This window comes from Muntiacus reevesi, chromosome 16 (genome assembly GCF_963930625.1).
Source record: "Muntiacus reevesi chromosome 16, mMunRee1.1, whole genome shotgun sequence".
Classification (NCBI taxonomy): Eukaryota; Metazoa; Chordata; class Mammalia; order Artiodactyla; family Cervidae; genus Muntiacus; species Muntiacus reevesi.
Genome location: NC_089264.1, coordinates 28,022,970 through 28,042,830, shown reverse-complemented (window position 1 = coordinate 28,042,830; position 19,861 = coordinate 28,022,970). Strand labels below are relative to the sequence as shown.

The 19,861-nt window shown below is 38.4% G+C and overlaps 1 protein-coding gene across 1 annotated transcript in view; it reads right to left on the bottom strand.

Moving 5' to 3' along the window:
• Positions 1–19,861, bottom strand: part of UNC5C (unc-5 netrin receptor C) — a 399,848-nt gene that overhangs the window by 134,838 nt on the left and 245,149 nt on the right. The window contains exon 3 of the mRNA XM_065907323.1: positions 6,354–6,497. Coding sequence (XP_065763395.1) covers positions 6,354–6,497 — 144 coding nt within the window. The remainder of the gene's footprint in view (positions 1–6,353; positions 6,498–19,861) is intronic.

Sequence of the window (19,861 nt, the reverse complement as noted above, 5' to 3'; positions counted from 1 at the left end):
CCAGGAAGATGGATTGTCTGTGCACATAGATCCACTGTAACTCCTGAATTGAGGAGAAGGGTGGACATGCAGAGGACTCCTCCATCCTCAGGCGCAGGGACAAAATTACAGTCCAATTATACTTGAATTGGCAGACAACTTCAACTTCTAGGACTGACAGCCCAGGGTGTACAGGAAGTGGTGAAAGAAGGAAAAACTCTTTAGTTTTCGAAGTTAACTTGGTACTACTAAGTTCCAGAATGCACAAATAGAGTCGTTTGAATCATTATCTCTGTTGTTATGAACACTATTGTCATTCACTGAGCAGTTGCCTTGTGTCTGGCACTATGCCATATGCTTTACAACTTTATCCTAGTTTAATCTTAAAATAACCTATCATTTCATTTCATGGTTGATAGAACTAAGTCTCAGAGGGATTAAATTGCTTGACTGAGGTCACACTAGTAAGTCATGGAACTAGGATTTGAATATATAGGTCGACCTGGCCCCAAACGTTTGCTCCAACCACTCCACTTTGCCCTTCTTTTCACATAATGCCCACCATCCCCTGACTACAGCAACCACGGCATCATCAACGATCACGACATCAGCAGCAGTGGCCAAGACACTTCCTGAAGAGACACAGGGTTTGGTGACATTCTGCCTGCATTACATTTTCCTCCCTTGCACATTCCGAATTTTGTCATTGACTATAGCGAGGGACACTGGAAGAAACAACCCAGTGAAACTGGCAGCTGCGTCACCGTGGGGTTCTACTTAGACAGTCATTACAGCGCCCCTCTGAGTCCGCTCAGAAGAAACCCCCCCTCCAAAGGAAGCTGCCGCACCCACCGAGGCACCGACCCCGCCATCTGGGAAACGCGTGTGATTCCAGAGCAGGCACGCTGTGTCCTCAGCTCGTTCCTGGCCAAATCCTAACTGTGTCCTATTTCCTAGTTTCCCTCTGCTCTGACTGTCTCACAAGATTATTCCTGTATTTTATGTAGTTTGAATATACAAAATATATAGAAGCAAACTTAAATAAATATAAGAATGGCTAATATTCATTTCTACTTTATAAACTTCTTAAAATAGAGCTTTTTCGTGGCAGAACTATGGCCCCTTTTTAGTACACACACATATATGTACTATATACATATATACACTATTTATCATATAGTACATATAGTATACACTATTCACACATCCTGAATATAGATCAAATGAGATGAGAGGTAAGTGAACTTTATCTCTAGCATCATGGCTATCTTTACCTGAAAAAAATTTAAACTTTAATTGCAGTTGATGTGACAGCCATCTGTCACATATTACTGGGTAAAGCACCCCGGCTGGCTTGAAACAGAGCAAACCAGAGAATCTGCAACCTTTCTCTAACATTAGTGAGGGCATGCTTGGTAGGGATCAGCTCCGACAAGGAAAATTTGAAATTTAACTTTTCTTTTCATCATGTCTGCATGAGTAAATCTTTATACATTGGATGTTGTTCCTTGACTAGTAACATATGAGTTCAGTTAATTATGGAAGTACAAGCAAAATGCTCTTCAGTCTTAATACACGAAGATGAAAAGGTGCTACGGGCAAATTAATGTCTTACTAGAAGAAGGGTTTGTCTTATTATTTGAAAATGTCAAACTACATTTAAAAGCCATGAAATAAATAGAAAAGTTTATTCTGCAAAGAAAGATAAGGTTTCTTAAACGTTTGTAATTTTTAATATGGGAAACAGGGTTATATAAAGAGAACAGTATATATAGTAATACTATTAGATACATTATGCATTATAAATACATGAATACATATAAATACATGAATATATATGAATTTGGCACCACACAAGAGTCATGGTTTGTAATAATGAAGTCTTTAAACTTCAGCTTCTGGGGCTTCTGTGATGGCTTAGTGGTAAAAAATCTGCCTGCCAATGCAGGAGACAGGAGTTTGATTCCTGATCCAGGAAGGTCACACATGCCATGGAGCAACTAAGCCCAGAAGCCACAACTACTGAAGCCCTAGGGCCTGTGCTCCACAACAAGAGAACTCCTGTGAGAAGTCTGCACCTCACAACTAGAGAGGAGCCCCTGCTTGCAGCAACCAGAGAAAAACCAGCGCAGCAACAGAGACCCAGTACAGCCAAAAATAAATTAATAAATAAATTAATTAATTAAGCTTCAGCTTTTAAGCAAGTCAATTTATTACAAATTGTAGACTGGCAATTTTAAATACCTATTATACTTGCTACTAATGAACATATAGCAATGAAAGATAGTTTTATATCATTGTGCCTCTTTTGAATATAACTAGAAACTAACTTTGAATTCATTTAATTATTTGACCAAAGCAATTCAATTGTTTCTTTTTAAAATGCTTGAAAATATCTTTTTACTTCACAATTAATTAAATGAAATCTAAAAGATGTGCGATAGATGATTGTAGTGGATGACATCCATCTTTAGGACAGATCCCCTCTGTTGGGAATGTTGATGGTGAAGGCTCCCAGACTCTCCCTCCAGAAATTGCCCTCAGTTGAGACGAGCTGACTTGACCCAGGTCATACAAGTTGGTGAGGGTGAACAGAAAAGAAAGGGGCCACATCCACGGACTAGTCAATGTTGGGGATAAAGGTCCACTCACTCCTGTGCCTCATGGTGGGACAGCTCTGGAGGGCCATCCTAACTCCAGTGTCCCCTAAGGCATCGTCTTTTGTTGTACCTGACTGCAGTTCAATTTCTCCCTCTGCCCAAGTCTAGTCCTCCACAGACATTGTTCCAGAGAATACTCGTTAATATATTACCTGCATGCATGTCTCCATCTCAGAGTCTACTTCATAGAGAACCCACTAAGACAAACAGAAAAATCCCTTTAGACATGCTTAGAGAGGAATGATTAATAGAGAGCAATGATGGTTATAATGGTCTTAATTGAACAAAATTTATTAAACATCTTTCATGTTCTAGGCATTGTGCTGAGCACTGAAGATATACAGTTAAGCAAAGCTGAATTAAGCAAAATGGATCTCAAGGAACTCATTGGCCTGAAACACAGACATTACAACAAGTGAATATAATTCAAAGGAGACAAGCCCTACATTAAGAGGATGGATGCACTGGTCTGAAAGGTTTGAGAAAGGAACCCCTATCATTCTGGAGACTGATGAGGCAAGAATGACTTCACTGAAGACAACTGAAAAATCCTTCAACAAGCTCAGGCCTTCTGAATCATTCTTTCTTTCTCTCATGTTCCACATCCAACCTTTCTCTTTCTCAAAAAAAAAAAAAATTAAAAAAAATACCCCACTACCTCTGTCTTTAAATAAATCTAGAATCTAGGTCTCACCAGAGCCACAGCTTCTAATCCAGGCTGCCCTAACAGCTCTCACAGCTGCGGCCTCCTAACTGGGCTCCCTTGCATCTGCTTTTGCTTCTCACGATCTTTTCTCAACAGAGTAGTCAGGTGTTCTGCTAAAATGGAAGTCAGGGCATGAACGCCTCTGCAGAACACATTCCAAAGTTCCCATTTCATGCTGAGAACCAAAGATGTTACAACCACAGGGCCCAGACCATCTCCACACTGCCCTTCCTGTCCTCACCTTTCTCAGCTCATCTAGGAGGCTCCTCTCCCTCACCCTCGTGCAGCCACGGTGGCCAATTCAGTCTTCACGGCACCAGCAAACGTTCCTGCTTCAGGGCATCTGCACTTATGCCACTACTGTCCCCTCTACCTGACTCCCCCTCTCCCTTTCCTCAGGTTGCTTCAACTGCTAGCTTCTTCTGAAGGCCTGTTCTGACCACCGTCCCCAGCACAGCACACCCCCTTCCCCACTATCTTTCTTCATAACACTTACCATCTGCTCTGTTACTGATTATTTACTTCATTAAGAGTGTGCCCTGAATTTCCTGGTGGTTCAGGGGTAAAGAATAATGTAGGTAAAGCCTATAATGTAGGAGATGTGGGTTCGATCCTTGGGTCAGGAAGATACCTGGAGAAGGGAATGCTAACCCATTCCAGTATTTTTGCCTGGAGAATCTCATGGACAGAGGATCCTGATGGGCTACGGTCCACAGGGTCCCAAAGAGTCAGACACAAGTTAGCGACTTAACAACAACAACTTGTTTAGCAGACACAAGCCTCTTGAGGGCAGGGATCATTACGTGTTTTGATTCTGGCCCCATACCAAATACCTAAAATTATTTACTAAGCATAGTAAATACTTGTTGAATAAATGAATTTTTACAAATAATGAAAGGAAGTTAGAGAAAGGTAAAGCACTTCAGGATGAATAACAGCTGAAAACAAAGAAATGGAAGTATTTCTAATCTAGTGTGACTAGCTCAGAGACATTCTTTGTGGTCAGAGCTAGAAACTTAGGTTACATCATGTAGACAATGAAATATGGTTGTTATGGGCTGAAATGTATCCCCCCTCCAAAATTCACAAGTTGACATCCTAGCGCCCAGTATACCTCAGAAAGTATTTGGAGCTATGACCTTTAAAGAGGTGGTTAAGTTAAAATGAGATCATTTGGGTGGCCTTAACCTCATATGACTGGCATCCTTATAAGAAGAGAAATTTGGATGCAGACAGTTACAGAAGGAAGATCATGTGAAGACATGGAGAAGATGACCATCTATCAGCCAAGGAGAGGGGCTTCAGCAGAAACCAATATTGCCAGCACCTTGATCTTGGACTCTAGCCTCCAGAGCTGTGAGAAAATAAATTCCTCTTGTTTAAACCAAAAGTTGGTAGAATTTTGTTACAGCAGCTCTAGTAAACAAATACAGTGATCTATACCATTGTAGGAAATTTTGACTTTATTTGAAGCCATTATGAAATTTTAAGCAGGGATGGAGGTGAGCTGAGGTAAGACCTGAGTTTTAGGAATCTTCTAGAATCTTGCATTTGTGGTAATATGGAGGAAGCGCTGGAAAAGGTAAAAGACTAGAATCATGGAGACTAACTGCTATGTGATTGTAATGGTTGGGATCTAGATCAAACAGAAGGGAAAGAACAGGAATTGTGGGAAGCATCGGAGTCAAAACTGTTTGAACTTAGTGACTTCCTGGGTGGCTCAGTGGTCAAGAATCTGAATCTGCCTGCCAATGCAGGAGATGCAAGAGATAGGAGTTTGATTCCTAGGTCAGGAAGATCCCCTGGAGGAGAAAATGGGAACCCATTCCAATATTCTTGCCTGGGAAATCCCATGGACAGAGGATCCCGGTGAGTTATAGTCTGAGCATGCTTGACTGAGCATATGACATGATTGAGCAGGCATGGACACAGTGACATATTAGAGGTAAGTTACACTGATGTCAATGCAAATTGAAATTTAATAAACTGCAGACATGCAAGGGGCTTCTCAGTTGGCTCTAGTGGTAAAGAACCTGCATGCGAATGCAGTAGATGCGAGAGACGAGAGTTCGATCCCTAGGTTGGGAAGATACCCTGGAGGAGGGCATGGTGACTCACTTCAGTATTGTTGCCTGGAGAATCCCATGGATGAGGAGTCTGGTGGGCTACAGTCCATGGGGTCTCACAGAATCAGATACAACTGAAGCAACTTAGCATACATGCTGGAACAGACATGCCAAGGAATTCAGATAGTAAAATTTACATGGGTTTCAGTGGTCTCACACTTGAGAAAATATCTCAGTACGGAAGCTTCAGACTAATTAAAGCAGCATTCATGCTGTTTGGGGTGTGAATCGTACTCACTGAGAAAAGGGTCTGCAGAAAGAGCTGCAGGCAACATCTCCTCCTTGGGGATAATATGCACTTTGGCATATTAAAGAATCTGGAAAGTTTTGCGATGAAGGAACTTCTTTAACTTTATGCAAAAAAGTATTTCCCCATTTACTGATTATGGAACCCTTTTAACCTCTCCCTGAATGTGTATTAGAAATATCTCCCTGAAATACTCTAGAAATTAATACAGTTTGGAAAATAGTGGTGTTTTTTGATCCATTAGAACAGTTCTAAAATAAATAGAGAAGCTTTTCCGGGTAATTTCTATTTCTAATAGCAAAACTAGTCAACACTGTCCTAACAAATTGGCAGAATAAACTCATTAAAGGAATGCAGTTGTTTTCCTATAGCCTAATTACTATTAGATTAAAAAAGAACATTCAGTCTTTTGAAAGTGGCACTAAATCTTTCACATCCCTAAAGGAACATTACTCAGTGCCTCGAAACAAAAAATGAAATGATATTCTGATGACTTAAGGGGAAAGTGTAGCTCAAATGCAGAAGTCTGGGAGCAGTTTTCAGCCAGGGTTCTTCGACACCAGAGCAGGTGTGGTCAAGTTTTCCCATGTTCTATTAGCTTCTGGAACCCACAATGCCCCTGCCCAGTGACTCACATGCGATGCGCACGTAGGCTTTCCGGCTCTTGGTGGTGCCTGCCGAGCTCCAGGCCACACATTGGCACCAGTAATCTTCAGGCCCAAAGAGTTCTTCCACTTGCTGGCGTGAAATCTCAATGCTCACTTCCCGGACAATGAGACCTGCCAAGGCAAAGGAAGATTTAAGTCAGGAGAAGACTTGCACTAACAAAATACAAAACATACCTAATTTTTCCCCCAGTGATCCTTCCTAATGCCATGGACCAACAAATCACATATTACCTCTCATCTCCTCTGACTTTCTTCTAGCTCTAGTTACTTGATTCACAGCTGTCTCGTTCTCTTATTTGCTATTTGAAATCTTCTGAATTCATCAGAAGATGAAAGTGAATTAGACCTATCCACAAAAATCCTTTCCCCTTATTACCTAACATTCACCACCACCAAGTTATCTTTCTCTGTGTATTCAAACATGAACTTGAATTTAACATCTTCTAAGGATTCTATCTTAATTATACAGGTTGGGTGTAAGATACCCATGTGCTAGGTTTACCTAATTCTTTACATAAAGTGAAATAGAATGACATAAAACAATAATCATAGGTTATAAATCATCAATATGCATATTTATATACACAACTATATATATTTAGGTTTTATTATTATATGATATAGTACTTTATAAATATATGGTGATTTTTTAAAAAACTAAGTTATTTTAAGTGGCTTCATTTATAATTAAGGCACAATGTTTTTTATTGAAAGAAATATTAGCCTTAGTTAACAAACCTCTGCTGTTCTAGCCAGAGAAGGAATGACTTTAAAGTTTTCATGAATTTTTGAAAGCCCAAATGTTTCTCTTTAATAACAATGTAACCAAAATCCTATGAAAAATAAGGTGAATTCCAGTTAAAATGCTCAAATAATTGGAATTTATTCACAACATTATATAATCCTAAAATAATAAAACTTGAACTTGAGTCTGGGATTATCATTTTAAGGGTATTTATCTTGTGATACCAAAGTCTAGTTCAGAGATTCATCCTGAAATATGCCTCTTTGCATTGAGCAAGAAAAATTAAATTAATCTGAACAATATATGTGGGCAACTGCCACTTCTCTTGCACACACTTCTAGCATGGAGTGTCTTTAAGAGAACTGGAAGGGACACTCTTTAGGGAGTAGGAACATAAATGATGTATGAGCATCATGCATGAGCATAGTAAGAAAAATTAATTACATTACTTTGTATTGTTTATTCATCCATTCATTCATGGGCAAAATATCTATCAAGCATCAATTATGTAGAAAATATTGCACTGGGTCCTTATGAAATTCTGATGAGTAAGACAGTCATTGCTCTTAATGAACCTTTATTTTTGTGAGAAGGGCACGTATTTACTAGAGTTATAATAAATATATAAATTTATTATTTAATTACAATTGTGTTCAATGCTGCAAAGAAGTATAGAAGTAATGAGAGTGAATAACAACGAAACTCAACTTAGTATGAAGGATCCTGCATGAGTTGGACTGATTAAATCACATGGGGAGAGGGACAGGCACATGGTAAGAAGAGGAAAGGGAAGGAGGAGACTGGGAACCCAGGAGAAGATACCTGAGCACTGGACACAGAGAATACGAGCATGAAATGCACCCAGAGACAAGGAAGTGACCTATTCACAGACATTCTTGTAAACCTGCAGTGCTCAAAGTCTGGCCCACAGAACAGCTTTATCAACATCACTTGGGAACTTGTTGAAAATGCAAATTCCTGGGCTCCACTCCAGACTCTGTGAAAAAGAAAAATTGAGAGTCCAGCCCAGCAATATTTTAACAAGTCCTCCAAGAATTCTGATGCATGATATAGTTTGAGAACCACTGTTGTGCACCATGTTTAGGATTTGGGATTTCTTGCTGAGAGTCAAGTGTTTTAAGAAGATGACATAATCAGATGAGAATAAAAAATGCATGCATATATTAATGTATAAATGAAATGACATATGATACAATGACATGTATAGGATATAGAGTTTAAGTAGCTCATAAAAGTTATGATTTCTTAAAATGTTTGATCATGACTTCTTGCTATAAGAAACATGAAAGAGGTGTCATCTGGAGATTCTAAAAAAGAGTGTTTCAGTACTTACCCTAAAATCTAGGACATTCTCATACAGATAAAAACACTCAGGGAAATTAACAATCCCCCAACAACAGCAGATGCTGACTCATTAGAGGATAGATAATTCTTCCCATCACGAGCGGATGAGAGTTGAGTCACAGAAACAACGAAGTCTTTAAGCCCAACTCATGAGTCCCTGAACTGGAATGAAGCCCAGGAAAGTGGGTTTTATAAGGCCAAGGCAGGGCAAGGTTCTAATGGGGTGACTCTATTTTCAAACATTTATTAAATATATTTAATGTTACCTTAAAATTTTGAAAATTAGTAACGCTTTTATGTTTAAATGGTGACCAGCTTAAAAAGAATTTTCAAGTAACTGGCATATCCCAATCTTTGAAAAGTTACTATATTATTTCAGCCAATGGCCAAATAATAAAACAAATCTCTGCAGTGAAAAACCAACTTATGAACAAATAGCACTACTTTCCTTCCTCTTTCCTGGTCCTTGCTTAGGCCTTTCATTTTCTTGTCTCATTGTAATTATTCTCATTTTTCTGATGCCTAGAAACCTGTACAAAGATGGAGCAGTCTTCTCTCCTTTCCTGCCACCTTTTTAACTCCACTCTGGTGTTTAATACTCTTGCCTGTTTTATTTGTTTGTACCTTTTCTGCTCATGCAGAAAGTCAGTTACTGGAAAAGAAACACTTCCTCTACAGGTTGCTGCAGTAAATTTACGGTCACCAAAGGGCTGATAAACCTTCAGTGTGTAGTTCCTTAGGACCACGAGGGCTCTTTCCAAAATGTAGAGAGCAGCAGCAAAACAGGCTCAGGATATTAAAACCGCATACAAATATTTTGTATCCCAAGACGATAACTTCAGGTTTCACTCCCCCCTTTTACTTACAGCAATCAAAGGAAACCTAATTAAAAGCCAGGGAAACTTCACGAGGGCTACTGTATCCTTTTGCCCAAAGAGGCTCATGGATGTTTCTATTAACCACAAATCTAAATCCTTTTACGAACCCACAGACCTACCCTCCTGCTACAGGGATTATTCACAGTATGAATGTTCTGAATTGTGTGGCCCAGGCTCCCCATGGGCCCAGGAGTCAGGCACACACTGATTTTTGTCTTCAGCTTCACAGATGCTCCATTCAGCAGGAGATGGATTAATTACAGTTGGGTACACTGGCCCCGCCACAGGCCCAAAGCTTATATTCCAACTTTTGGTCAGCACCACCAGAAAAAGAAAAAAAAAAAACAAACTGAAGCATTAAGTATCTAAACACTTACATCTTAGAATTGTCTAGAATTAGCTGCATTATTCAGACTCTGAGTTACTGGGTTACACATCATCTTTTTATTATCATAGGTAAGTTCATTACCTATGACATTTTGTTCATCAAACCAGAGACTAGTGGTTTGGGTAAAAGTAGGTAATGTCCTTTCTCTTTGAAAGTGAAATTTCAAATCTGCTTGAAGCCTTGAGATGGAAAAAGCAAGCTGCCTTGAAATTTGAAATGCCATCAGCATTACTTTCAAGGCAGGTTGCTTTGAAGAGCATTTGGGAACTTGAAATTGGTTTCACATTATTTAAGGGTTGGGAGAAATGCTTCGGTCTACAGGATTTACTCAAATACAAATGTGTATTTTCCATCCTGTCTGATAACATCAAAGATTTCCCATCATTGTTCATCCTTTAATAGTGGCATTTCAAGGATGCATGCTGTTTGAAGTTTGTAGTGATTTGCTTTTATAACAGGAATCATTGTGGTTTGGGAGCCAGAGTGTAGAAAAGCAATTAGCATACTATACCAAGAAGTCTTATAATGAGCATGAATATGTACTTGTTAATAGGGAGTTTCAAATGACTTTAGAAATTCAGATATAAATGCAACTCTCTGATTGGATCTTTATGAGGCTATACATAAATATAGCAATAAAATCTGGTACTTGACATTTATGTCTTATCTTTAACATAATTTTAACTTCTAATAGTGTTGATATCACTAACAGTGTTTTCCTAAAGATTATTATAAAGTGATCAAAATTTGTGATTAATGCTGCTATAAAATTATTTAAAGCAATATCCACATTTCCCCAGAAATATAATCTGCAGTGCTATCAACAAATAGTAAAAGTTCACTAATGTCAAAAATTAACTGTTAAGTTCCAAAAATGTAAAGATGGATCAAGTATCACATCCAAGCTTGTGCTACTCATTTATCAAGTTTATTAGGTGATACTCAAGTTATGCATCATCTTAAAATTTTTTTAAATGTGTTAACCAAATCTGCATCTTTTAATACCCCATGTATGTTTCACTAAAAAGCATCTTCACCTCATGTTAGTCTTAGGTGTTTCATGTGCCCCAGTTGTATTTTTCATTCCTCCCAGTTACTTAATCTTTCATAAGCAAAGGGAAGTTTTGAGACACTTTGTTGTGTAGACCTGGCAATTCTATTTCTTCCAGTATTCGCCCTATGGGGAGAAGAGCTACAGAGGTCACTCTACCAAATCTCATCAGAATATATTCACATAGTATTTGGAAATGTACAAAGCCGCAGGTAAGGATGTTCTGGAATATACTACAACATTTTATTGAATTAGCATGTTTCTCTTTTTCATGCTTTCTCCTAGAGCTCAATCCTATTAGTCTTCACCAATATCTAAAATATGAAACATATCAGTTTGAGATATCTTAATATAAATTTAATCACACAGAATGCTATCATTACTTAAAAGGATGTCATACCATAAAAAATGTCAAGCCATTAGGACTTCCCTGGTGACTCAGAGGGTTAAGCGTCTGCTTGCAATGCGGGAGACCCAGGTTTGATCCCTGGGTTGGGAAGATCCCCTGGAGAAGGAAATGACAACCTACTCCAGTACTCTTGCCTGGAAAATCCCATGGAGAGATGAGCCCGGTAGGCTACAATCCATGGGGTCGCAAAGAGTCGGACATGACTGAATGACTTCACTTTCACTTTCATACCAAAAAAACTGAAAATTATTTTAGTAACTCATAACTCTCACTAAAATAATAAATATCACAACTCATAAGGCAGAGCTTTATAATTACAACATTGTTATTTGTTACACGAAGTCATTTGACAATCTTTAAAGTACATCAGGAAAAGCAGACACTGTAATTGCATAATTTACCAATTTCTCTTGGAAATGTTTCCCTTGAAGTTTTAATATATAATATATAAACAGGCCACCTAAGTAACTAAAATTACTTTGTGTAATTGGGAATTGCAACTTACTAGTGTATTAGATTTATTATAAGTATATTTTGTTAAATTTACATTTACTGTCTTTGTGATATAGATGAATTTTCCTAAAAGTTAAGGAATCACATGGCTGAGACCGAGAGGTTCAAGAGATTTTCTTGGAAGAATTTTGTTCTTTTATGTAATAGTTTGACTTGATTCCCTTGTATGTGATAGCTTCTAGTCATTTGGTTCTCTGCGGCATTCTGTGTCCAATGAGGGTCCGTGTTTTATTTTGTTAAATTTTTGTTTTGTCTAGAGCTGAAAAAAAATATGCATTTGATTATGTATCTGGAGTGGGGAGATGTTTAGTAGTTCTAGAAAGCTATTAGGTTGGTGCCAAAGTACTTGCAGTTTTGCATTGTTGAACTTTGCCATTTGATATTGGAATACATTCTTAAATAAATGTGGTTATGTTATACATAATTTTAATGTGCATTTCTCACTTCATTTTTTTTTTGCTAATGACATTAAATGTGTATTTTATATTTATTTTAGACTATGGAAATGATGTTAGACAAAAAGCAAATTCAAGTGATTTTCTTATTGTTCAAAATGGTTCATCAAGCAGCAGAGACAACTCATAAAATCAACAGTGCATTTGGTCCAGGAACTGCTAAGGAACGAAAACTGCAGTGGTGGTTCCAGAGGTTTCTCAAAGGAGATGAGAGGCTTGAAGATAAGAAGCAGAGTGACTGGCCATTAGGAGTTAACAATGACCACCTAAGAGCATCATCAAAGCTGATCCTCTTACAACTACACAAGAAGTTGCTGAAGAACCCAGCATAAACCATGTTGTGGTCATTTGGCATTTGAAGCAAATTGGAAAGGTGAAAAAGCTTGATAAGTGGGTGCCTCATGAGTTGACCATAAATCAAAAAAATTTTCATTTTGAATCATTGTCTTCTCAAATTCTACACAACAATAATGAACCATTTCTCCATCAGATTGTGACATGTGACAAAAGGTAGATTTTATATGACACTGGTGATGATCAGCTCAGTGCTTGGAGCAAGATGAAGTTCCAAAGCACTTCCCAAACCAAACTTGCACCAAGAAAAGGGCATGGTCACTCTTTGGTGGTCTGCTGTCCATCTGATCCATTATAGCTTTCTGAATCCCAGAGAAACCAGTATATTTGAGAAGTACCCTCAGCAAATTGATATGCACTGAAAACTGCAATTCCTGCCGATGGCACTGGTCAACAGAAAGGGCCCAATTCTTCTCTCTAACAACATCCAACCACACATCACATAACCAACACTTCAAAAGTTGAATGAACTGGGCTACAAAGTTTTGCCTTATCTGTCATATTCACCTGACCTTTCCCAAAATGACTACCATATTTACAAGCATCTCAACAACTTTTCACAGGTAAAATGCTTCCATAACCAGCAGGAGGCAGAAAATGCTTTCCAACAGTTTGTCTAAACCTGGGGCATGGATTTTTACACGACAGGAATAAACTTCTCATTGGCAAAAATGTGTTGACTCTAATGGTTCCTATTTTGATTAATAAAGATGTGCTTAAACCTAGGTTGTAATGATTTAAAATTACAGTTCAAAACTGTAATTATGCTTGCATCAATCTAATATTTGTCAACCACAGATAAATGCAATCTTCCTTTCTGAAACCTGAAACTTTAATTACAAGATGCTATTAAAAGAGAGTGGTGACAAATGACTTACACAGACAATGCTACACTGTTTTTCTCTTTTCTTTGCAGGACTGTCAAGTTTAGAAGTCATAACATCCTTGTAAGGAGAACCAGTGCTCCTACATTAAAAAAAAATGTAGTTAATTAATTAATTTTATTTTTGGTTGTGCTGAGTCTTCATTGCTTCTCAGGCTTTGATGGCTTCTCTTTTCATAGAGCATGGAGGACAGAGCTCAAGGGCTCAATATCTGTGGTGCTCGGGCTTAGCTGTCTTGCCACATGTGGAATCCTCCCGGTCCACGGATTGAACCCATATCCCCACATTGGAAGACAGATTCTTAACCTGTGGACCACCAGGGAAGTTCGGTGCTCCTACTTTTGATTTGACTTTCTCACCACCATCACACTAAGGGCTGCAAGGATGAAGGATAATTGGAGTGGTAGGTATATAAAATATTTTATCTTACTAATCAGTTCAGTCAGTCAGTTCAGAAGCTCAGTCATGTCTGACTCTTTGCGACCCCATGAATCGCAGCACACCAGGCCTCCCTGTCCATCACAAACTCCCAGAGTTTACTCAAACTCCTGCCCATCGAGTTGGTGATGCCATCTGGCCATCTCATCCTCTGTCGCCCCCTTCTCCTCCTGCCCCCAATCCCTCCCAGCATCAGGGTCTTTTCCAACGAGTCAACTCTTCACATAAGGTGCCCAAAGTATTGAACTTTCAGCTTCAGCATCAGTCCTTCCAATGAACACCCAGGACTTATTTCCTTCAGAATGGACTGGTTGGATCTCCTTGCAGTCCAAGGGACTCTCAAGAGTCTTCTCCGACACCACAGTTCAAAAGCATCAACTCTTCAAGCGCTCAGCTTTCTTCACAGTCCAACTCTCACATCCATACATGACCACTGGAAAAACCATAGCCTTGACCAGATGGACCTTTGTTGGCAAAGTAAGGTCTCTGCTTTTTAATATGCTATCTAGGTTGGTCATAACTTTCCTTCCAAGGAGTAAGCGTCTTTTAATTTCATGGCTGCAGTCACCGTCTGCAGTGATTTTGGAGCCCCAAAAAATAATGTTTGACACTATTTCCACTGTCTCCCCATCTATTTCCCATGAAGTGATGGGACCAGATGCCATGATCTTAGTTTTCTGAATGTTGAGCTTTAAGCCAACTTTTTCACTCTCCTCTTTCACTTTCATCAAGAGGCTTTTTAGTTCTTCTTCACTTTCTGCCATAAGGGTGGTGTCATCTGCATACCTGAGGTTATTGATATTTCTCCTGGCAATCTTAATTCCAGCTTGTGCTCCTTCCAGCCCAGCATTTCTTATGATGTACTCTGCATATAAGTTAAATAAGCAGGGTGACAATATACAGCCTTGACGTACTCCTTTTCCTATTTGGACCAGTCTGTTGTTCCATGTCCAGTTCTAACTGTTGCTTCCTGACCTGCATACAGGTTTCTCAAGAGGCAGGTCAGGTGGTCTGGTATTACCATCTCCTTCAGAATTTTCCACAGTTTATTGTGATCCACAAGGTCGAAGGCTTTGGCATAGTCAATAAAGCAGAAATAGATATTTTTCTGGAACTCTCTTGCTTTTTCGATGATCCAGCAGATGTTGACAATTTAATCTCTGGTTCCTTTGCCTTTTCTACAACCAGCTTGAACATCTGGAAGTTCTCGGTTCACATATTGCTGAAGCCTGGCTTGGAGAATTTTGAGCATTACTTTACTAGTGTGTGAGATGAGTGCAATTGTGCGGTAGTTTGAGCATTCTTTGGGATTGCCTTTCTTAGGGATTGGAATGTAGACGGACCTTTTTCAGTCCTATGGCCACTGCTGAGTTTTCTGAATTTACTGGCATATTGAGGACAGCACTTTCACAGCATCATCTTTCAGGATTTTAAATAGCTCAACTGGAATTCCATCACATCCACTAGCTTTGTCCGTAGTGATGCTTCCGAAGGCCCACTTGACTTCATATTCCAGGATGTCTGGCTCTAGGTGAGTGATCACACCATTGTGATTATCTGGGTCATGATCTTTTTTGTACACTTCTTCTGTGTATTCTTGCCACCTCTTCTTAATATCTTCTGCTTCTGTTAGGTCTATACCATTTCTGTCCTTTATCGAGCTCATTTTTGCATGAAATGTCCCCTTCGTATCTCTAATTTTCTTGAAGAGATCTCTAGTCTTTCCCATTCTGTTGTTTTCCTCTATTTCTTTGCACTGATCACTGAGGAAGGCTTTCTTATCTCTCCTGGCTATTCTTTGGGACTCTGCATTCAAATGGGTATATCTTTCCTTTTCTCCTTTGCCTTTCGCTTCTCTTCTTTTCACAGCTATTTGTAAGGCCTCCTCAGACAACCATTTTGCCTTTTTGCATTTCTTTTCCATGGGGATGGTCTGGATCCCTGTCTCCTGTACAATGTCACCAACCTCCGTCCATAGTTTATCAGGCTCTCTGTCTATCAGATCTAGTCCCTTAAATCTATTTCTCACTTCCACTGTATATTCATAAGGGATTTGATTTAGGTCACACCTGAATTGTCTAGTGGTTATCCCTCCTCTCTTCAGTTTAAGTCTGAATTTGGCAATAAAGAGTTCATGATCTGAGCCACAGTCAGCTCCACGTCTTGTTTTTGCTGACCGTATAGAGCTTCTCCATCTTTGGCTGCAAAGAATATAATCAATCTGATATCGGTATTGGCCATCTGGTGATGTCCACGTGTAGTCTTCTCTTGTGTTGTTGGAAGAGGGTGTTTGCTATGACCAGTGCGTTCTCTTGGCAAAACTCTATTAGTCTTTGCCCTGCTTCATTCCATACTCCAAGGCCAAATTTGCCTGTTAGTCCAGGTGTTTCTTGACTCCTACTTTTGCATTCCAGTCCCCTATAATGAAAAGGACATCTTTTTTGGGTGTTAGTTCTCAAAGGTCTTGTAGGTCTTCAAAGAACCATTCAACTTTGGCTTCTTCAGCGTTACTGGTTGGGGCATAGGCTTGGATTACTGTGATATTGAATGGTTTGCCTTGGAAATGAACAGAGATCATTCTGTTGTTTTTGAGATTGTATCCAAGTACTACATTTCAGACTCTTTATAGAGTTGTACAAATGAGTTGACAGAAGTTAATCCTACCAGTTTTGACCCATCATTTAATTCTTATTTCTAACTTTGGTGATGACAGACCTACTGAAACTGTTTCAAGAAGCCTGAGACCAAAATGGGAGTTAAAATGCTTTCTGTAATTTACCTCTTCTTGTATGTCAATGTTCTTTAGAATATAAAGAAGTGATTCTGTGAGAACATGATATGGCAATCTGTTTAACCCAGAGAGTCACAAAGCACAATTCACTGAGATGGCAAATACATTACTCATCTAAATATTTTTTCCTAAAACATCAAACTTTATATATGTTTTAATATATATTCAACATTTTTCTTTAAAAGCATAACTATTAATAATTATTGAAATCTAACTACATGCATTCCTTTCTGTCCCAATTTCAGGCAGTTCATTAGTAATTTCAATAGAGGTAATTTTAACAAATTTTTTAGAAAAATATTTCTGTCAATAATGGTGGGGAATAATAACAAGTTATTGGAGGTTAGTTAACTGTGGTGTTATGAATTATAGACCTTATTATGCTTTCATCCAGTCCTTCAAGCAATAGGTATTTGCTGAGACTCTGTTATATGCTAAGGACACAGTGGTAAAGATCAATAAGGACTCTGTCCTCCTATGGGTTACTTTCTACTATGGAGATTGTTCTTGAGCACCTGTTTTATGCATAGTAGTTTCCAAGATGGGCATGGAGATGAAATGCTTATGGATTCTGCTTTCAGAAGCTTACTGTCTAATATGAGAGATAAAAATAGTAGTTTACTGAGTAAAGGGGCTCTTTCAAATGCATTGTATATCCATCAGTATAGTAAGTGGCACAAATATTTGTCTAGTTAATGTATGTTAAATGAATGAATGATTTGTGTGTTATAGCTATAATTCAAGTAGTGTTAAATCCTAGGAATAAGTAAATTTAACTGTAACTCAGAACAGTAAAGGTAACTAGTATTTAATGAGCATAATAATTCTTGGGTTTAATATTGTTAAACCTATAATATGGGTAAAAATGGAGGTCAGAATTTAAACAACTGTTCACACAGGCAATAACTACTGAAATCAGGATTCACAACCACAGTTGTCTGAATCCAAAGTCCCAATTCCTTTCACTACAACAACATTCCTCAATTGTGCCTAGAAAAAGTGGTTTCTGCTCACATAAGTTTGGGAATTTCTGCTTAATACAACATTCTCTTAGAAACTTGGAATGCCATTAGTATACAAAAGGCATCGGTCAGAAGTTCTGCCATAAAGAAGTGGGTTTAATCTGGACTGCCAACATTCTCCTCAGACTTCTGTGGTGGCTCAGATGATAAAGAATCTGCCTGCAAGAAGAGAAGAGACCCGGGTTTGATCCCTGGGTCAGGAAGATACCCTGAAGAAGGGAATGGCAACCCACTCCAGTATTCTTGCCTGGAGAATTCCATGGACAGAGAAACCTGGCTGGCTACAATCCATGGGATCACAAAGAGCTGGACACAACTGAGCAACTAACACTTACTTACTTAACATTCTCCCCTAATTTATTAAACCATAGACCCCTATAGTCAATGCAAACAAAGAATCCATTTCAGCATGACTTTCAATGTGGTTTTGCTTAGCATTCTCCAGATGTTGATATATTGAATAAAAGTAATCCATTGTTTGGAAAATTCCAAACACCCAATAAAGAAAGCTACAGTGAGATAGTTTTAGAAGGAGAAATCAGGGGAAACCTGGGGAATAGAATATTTGAATTTAATGTTGAAGCATGGTTTGAGTTTAAAAATTTAGAGATGAATCAAAGATACTTGAAGAGGAGAGAACAGCAAGAAGGCAAAGGGCAGAGAAGGAAAAACATGGAGACCACAGTGCAGAATACTTAGCATGAATTAAGTAAAGAAATAAGACCAGAAGAGAGATTCCTGGAGAGCCATCTATGGCAACTAGAGAAGACTGTTTTATGGAGAAGGAGCTTGTGAAAATTCTACAGTGGTGAATGACATTTTAAAAATGACATCTGCTTTAGAGAGATTAATATGGCTTTACTAATAAAGAAAACTAATCTGATTTACTTAAATTGAATTTTCATAATTTTAATTTTAATTATCATTACAAAATTTGTTTTTACATCTATGATCTTACATGAAGTCATTAATCATGTGTTAAAAGCAATATTCTTGGTGACCCTCTGAAAACAGCCTGACAATAAAAATCAGGCACATATATTCAGAATAATAATCAGTCCTACCATCAGGCTCTCATTTGTTTTCTTATCCCCCATGATTTAGAAACAAGCATTAAGTGCTATCACCTCTGGAGTGATCACCACTTATAATAGTTCACATGTAGGATACTGGGGACAGCTACTTATTTTAAAAGCAGCCCATTTATATTCTTTAAAAAAAACTTTAAAATCAAATTAAAAACGCTCACTTTTTTGGAAAAATTCAACTCATGCAAGACAATGATTATTACAACGGAAGGGTTAGAAAAATACTTGTCTGTGCTAAGTCACTTCAGTTGTGTCTTGATTCTTTGTGAACCATGAACTGTAGCTCCTCTGTCCATGCAATTTTCCAGGCAAGAATCCTGGAGTGGGTTGCCATTTTCCTCCTCCAGGGGATCTTCCCAACCCAGGGATCGAACTTGTGCCTCAAGTCTTCTGAATTGGCAGGCAGTTTCTTTATAACTAGTGCCATCTGGGAAGCCCTTTAAGACATTTTTTTAAATGCTTGTCTGATACACAGCCACTTAGTGATTTATTTAGTTAAGAGAATAAATTCCTGCTCAGTATGTACTATCTGATGTTTGGAAAATCTTAAATTCATCAAGCCTTGGTTTCCTAACTTGTAAAATGAAGTTAAGAACTTATTTGTTTCATTGGGTTGTGAGAAAAGAAATGGAATAACAGCTACAAAAGTTCTTGAAATTGATAAAAATTCTTTTAAACTATAAAACATAAGAGCTGAGAATAAAACTATGTTTTATTAACAAAATTATCATTGGAAGTACTAACATACTAGTTCTAAGTACTAACTTAGTACTAAGTACTAACATAGTCTTAAGAGAGGGGAAGAACACCCTAACTGGAAATTGTGTTAGTTACAAACCCAGATGAGAAAGACATGGCTGGTTTGGGCAATTTTCAACAGAGTTGGGAGAGTTCAGTCTGGGTGGGGACGTCAACTATCCAGGACGACGTAGATGTGGCTATGATTATTTAGAAATGGAATCTGAACAGCAGGAACAAGTTCCAGTGATTGGCCTTTAAGTTTCCTGTCCTTCAGCCCAGTCACCTAGGACTTTACTCACCCCCAAGGTCCCTATTATATCAGAGCACAGATGGAGTGGAGCTACTCTGATGGG